This window comes from Vigna unguiculata, chromosome 4 (genome assembly GCF_004118075.2).
Source record: "Vigna unguiculata cultivar IT97K-499-35 chromosome 4, ASM411807v1, whole genome shotgun sequence".
Lineage (NCBI taxonomy): Eukaryota > Viridiplantae > Streptophyta > Magnoliopsida > Fabales > Fabaceae > Vigna > Vigna unguiculata.
Window position 1 is genome coordinate 5,247,822 of NC_040282.1, and position 5,091 is coordinate 5,252,912.

The window sequence follows — 5,091 nt, forward strand, 5'->3', positions numbered from 1 at the left end:
ATTTGGTGATGTTAAAATAATTAAGAAAGATCTGATTACCGTTAAAAACTCGCTGCTAATCCGTTGTTTAAAGTTTAGACAATGATTTTTTAACTTTAAGTGAGATCTTTTTTATTGTTGTTTGAAGTGTTCGTTTTTTATTATTGTCCAAAATGGGTTTTGTTGTAATGTGGGTGATGAAATTAATAATAGTTGTTAAGTAGTGAAACATGCAAATAAAGTTTTACATTTTGAGTGCAAAACTGTATTGAATATTGGTCGAAAAATTTGTGGTTCATACTGAGGTGAATGCTTTGATCTCCATTGGAAAACAGAGTTTGAACAAAACTCAGTTTTTCAGCACTTGCATGGTCCCAACAGCTAAAGTGTGTCAGGGTTTGATGTTGACTGACCTCTATTTATTCCATCCTCATTTCCCAAACAACTCCATTCAATGTTCAAATCCAAGTAATCAATTATTTTGTGTTCTCCTTATGCTTGCTTTCAATTAATTGTTACATTGCTGAATCAAATTCTGCTGCATTTATGCAGGAAAAAATGGTTCATGTTGGCTTTTTCCTTCTGGGGTGTCTCTCCATCATGATCTCATATGCTAATGGTTATGTCACCAATTGGGGTTGGAACAATGCACATGCCACATTCTACGGTGGAAGTGATGCTTCTGGGACAATGGGTATGTGTGTATGTATGTGTTAAAGTATTGCCTATAGCATGTATGAAGAAATGCTTCTGACAAATGTATGTGTGATTGCCACAATTGTGCATGAGATTTTTGATATTTGGTTGCATAGTTATATCTATGTCATCCTATTGCAGGTGGAGCTTGTGGCTATGGAAACCTGTATAGCCAAGGGTATGGAACTGACACAGCAGCCCTTAGCACTGCACTGTTCAACAATGGCTTGAGTTGTGGCTCATGCTACCAAATCAAATGTGCAAATGACCCACAGTGGTGCCTCCCTGGCACCATTGTAGTCACTGCCACTAATTTCTGCCCCCCTGGTGGATGGTGTGACCCTCCCAATCACCATTTTGATCTTTCTCAACCTGTTTTTCAGCAAATTGCTCAGTACAAAGCTGGTGTTGTTCCTGTAGTTTACAGAAGGTAATTCAACACTCTAATTTTCCTTTATCCTTGAAGATTGTTGCACATAGTGTTTATGCAGCATGTGAGGTGTGAGCAGAAATAGACCTCTAACAAAAATAGTTACAAGTCCATCATGATTAAGTTGGTGTTGAAGCTGAGGTTTTTGTCTTGAATGATTTTGATTGAAGGGTAAGGTGCAGAAGAAGGGGTGGAATCAGGTTCAGCATCAATGGTCATTCATACTTCAACTTAGTCCTTGTGACTAATGTTGGAGGGGCTGGTGATGTGCATTCTGTGGCCATCAAAGGTTCAAGGAATAGGTGGCAAGCCATGTCAAGGAATTGGGGCCAAAACTGGCAGAGCAATTCCTACCTTAATGGACAGAGTCTCTCCTTTTTGGTCACCACAAGTGATGGCCGCAGTGTCCTCTCATACAATGCTGCACCACCAAGTTGGTCCTTTGGACAGACCTACACCGGAAGGCAATTCCGCTACTAACCAACCTTTTTCTTTCATGGAACATCATTCTCATATTGTTTGTTACTGCCACCAACACATGCATCAAGAAGAAAAGGACTACGGCATAGGTTAACAGTGTAAATGTGTCAATATTGAGCCACAAAATAGTGTGCTTTAGTTTAATTTAGTTTTTTTTATCTGATACCTTGGTTTATGCCAAGTTAGCCTCAAGGGTGCTACTTGTGTTTGTTTGCCTTTGGCAAATGGGATTCTGGCTCTATTCAGTAAGACCAACTTAAATAATAATAATAATAAAGTATATTTTTATTTTACTTCAATTACTGTTGTTGAATGACAACTGTCAATTTATGCTTGGTTTGCATAAATTAAACTTCCTAACCTATGAAGCACAAATACAAAATAATACGAGAATATGGCTAAATCGAAAAAATATGTTATGGACACGGTAATATATATATATATATATATATATATATATATATATATATATATATATATATATATATATATTAAAATTTATTATAGTAAATATTCCTTTAAGATTTTATTTATTTAAGTCTACATTCCATATAGATTTGTATTTGAGAAGAAAAAATTTTCGAATCAATAATTATATGACTTTATTTTTAAAAATAATATATATATATATATATATATATATATATTGATTTGACTTTATATTCTATATATATATATATATATATATTATATCTTATATCAAGAATTCCATTGTTATCTAATGAAAACGCGTTTACCACAATATTTTACAATTTAGTTTCCTCTTTGTATTATGAAGAGTTTATTGAGCGAAGACAAAAATTATTATGCACAAATACTAAATTCTCTACCTTTTTAGGTGTTGTCTTATTTCTTTTTTAAAAAAAGTATAAAAGAGTAGATACTCCAATTCTTTTCACAACAAGAAAAAGAACATAGTTGTCCAAGTAGCTTAAGACCTATCTTTTGAAGTGTTGGTTCATGAGATCCATGAACAATCTATTATGATATGGTATCCATTTTGCCTCTATCTCTTAAAGAGTCAACATTTGCAAAATCTTCCAATCCTCCTAGAAAATTTGCAAACTCCACATTTACTTACCTCCTTACATCCACATCACCAAAGTACTTAATACATTGTTGTCTTTCATGAGTAAGTTTTATATCTTAATATGGAGCACATATTTGTGAATCTTCACTTAACCATTCAGAACTATAATATTAACAAATAACAAATAATCATAAAATAATTTAACCATATAATACCTTGGAATTAAAAGATGAGCAAAACACTAAAGATATGTGCTACTCTTAGTCCAAGGATCAATTAATTAAATATTAAGTTTACTACATCAAAAAAGGATGAATTACTACTGCAAAATAGAGATATAACAAGATATAACATCGGTTCCTGGAGAAACGATGTAATTTTTTGTTCGGTGATAATTTTGTAAATACTGTAAACGATAACATCGATTGTTAAATGAATCGATGTGATTTTTCTTTTAAGGATATTAAAATAAAGGATACTACATTGGTTATCATGGCAAACCGATGTAGTATCCCCTTTTATTCAAACCAGGCCTCTTGGTCTCCCATTCTCCTTCTTCGTTTTTGCTTTTTGAGAACCTCTCTTCCTCCATTTTTGTCCAATCTCTTCCCACTCGAAACCATGTTCCCTTTCGTCATTGTTTTCATCTCTCATTGTCACCCTCACAAACCTCGCTATCGTTGACGTTTGCATGCCTCTTCGTCACCGTTTAGAAGTTATACTCTTCCCTTTTGTCGCAATCAAAATCGCGATAAGATAGTGAACTGAACAAAAAAGTTTGAAAATAGAGTTTTGGAGTCGCCACCATAGTTTATTCCAGGAAACTATGAAAATCCATAAATATAAATACAAGGTATGTGAAACTGGATTTTGGATCCGCAAGTGAATTACACGTATGGAAGGTGATAGTACCTACAACACCTGTACTAAGATGGTACCTTTAATTAAATGTGCAAAGAGAGATATGGTTTTCAAAATATTTATTTTTCCCACAAATGAAATGAAAATAGTGTACAAAAAAGAGACAATTTTTTTTATATAATTTAGGCTCGACAATGATTAAACCTCGCTCTCACTTTTACATATCTCCTCCATTCACAACGGTGAATCAAAATTACATAGTTCTTTGAAAAAAAAAACTATTTGAAAAAGGATTTTGGAAAACTTTTCAAAAGTGAAATTGGGCCAACGGGAGTTGGACTTGAGTGAAAAGGGAGTGCCAATGAGAATGTGACTTAAGTGAATCCAACAATGACTTGTCTTGCTCTTACATATTTTCATTCATAATGAAAAATCAAAGATCACCTAATAGTTCTTAGTGAATTATTGGAACGTTGATTTTTTTTTTTCTTTTCAATTTCTGAAAGTTTTCTACTTTTAATATTTTTGAAATTAGTAGAAGATGAGTATCATGCGACACGAACGACTGGACATAAAAAAAATATATAAAAGAAAACTATTTTCCTTTTCTTTACACTTTTATTATATTTAGAAAAATGGGGTTATGAAAAAGTTTTAATTACGAAAAAAAGTAAAACTGGAAAGAAAAGGATATAAAGTTTATTATTATCACTATTATTAAGAATAATAATTATAATTATTATCATTAATAAAAATTATAATTAAAAACTATAATTATTATATTATTACTATTATAATTACTATCATATTTAATTTAAAAAATTAATATTCTAAAAATATTATTTATTAATCACTATAATAATAATTATTAATACTATTATTTTTATTATCCATAGTTTATTATTATTATTATAAATATAATTTTTAATTTTATTATCATAATTATTATATGATATAATTATTTTATTTTTATATTATTATTATTATTATCATCAATTATAACTATAATTATTTTTATTATTTTCAACTCTATCTATAATTATAATAATAATTATTAACTATAATTATTATTATCGTTATTATTATCAACTATAATTAGTATCATTATCATTATTATCTATAAATATTATTATCATTATTATTAACTATAATTATTTTTATTTTTATATTATTATTATTATTATTAAGAATAATAATTATTATAATAGTTATTATTATTATTATTATTATTAGATACACGTATTTTGTTTTTACTTACTATGTAGGAATCATGTTTAATTTACTTGTCTTTTTTATTTGTTTTGTTGTTCATTTATCTTTACATTTGAAAAATTATTTTAATTCAAAAAATAGTTACTAAAATTAGTAAAATAATAAAACTGAAAAATAAAATTTCTATTATAAATAAATACTTAAATTTAAAATATAATAATTAAGAAGATAAAATGGAAAAAACAAGAAAAGACACTAAAGATGTTTATCTCTTTATATATGTAGTTGCATTATTATTATTATTATTATTATTATTATTTTTATCTCTACGCGATGTTATTATAGTTTTTTGTTAGAAAATTTGCACTAGGAAGGGTATGTAGTTTTGGTCCACAAAAAATTG

General features: G+C 29.2%; 1 protein-coding gene across 1 annotated transcript; it reads left to right on the forward strand.

Moving 5' to 3' along the window:
• Positions 1-454: 454 nt before the first annotated feature.
• LOC114181533 (expansin-A10-like) lies at positions 455-1,884 on the forward strand. The gene is made up of 3 exons (XM_028068008.1): positions 455-673; positions 817-1,105; positions 1,276-1,884. The coding sequence occupies exons 1-3, from the start codon at positions 526-528 to the stop codon at positions 1,583-1,585; spliced, it is 747 nt and encodes a 248-aa protein (XP_027923809.1). The 5' UTR covers positions 455-525; the 3' UTR covers positions 1,586-1,884.
• The last annotated feature ends 3,207 nt before the right edge of the window (positions 1,885-5,091 follow it).

Coding starts and splice junctions, on each gene's coding strand:
- LOC114181533 (XM_028068008.1), top strand. CDS start 526: ATGCAGGAAAAAATGGTTCATGTTGGCTTTTTCCTTCTGGGGTGTCTC. Junction 674..816: donor TGATGCTTCTGGGACAATGG/GTATGTGTGTAT, acceptor ATCCTATTGCAG/GTGGAGCTTGTGGCTATGGA. Junction 1,106..1,275: donor GTTCCTGTAGTTTACAGAAG/GTAATTCAACAC, acceptor TTTTGATTGAAG/GGTAAGGTGCAGAAGAAGGG.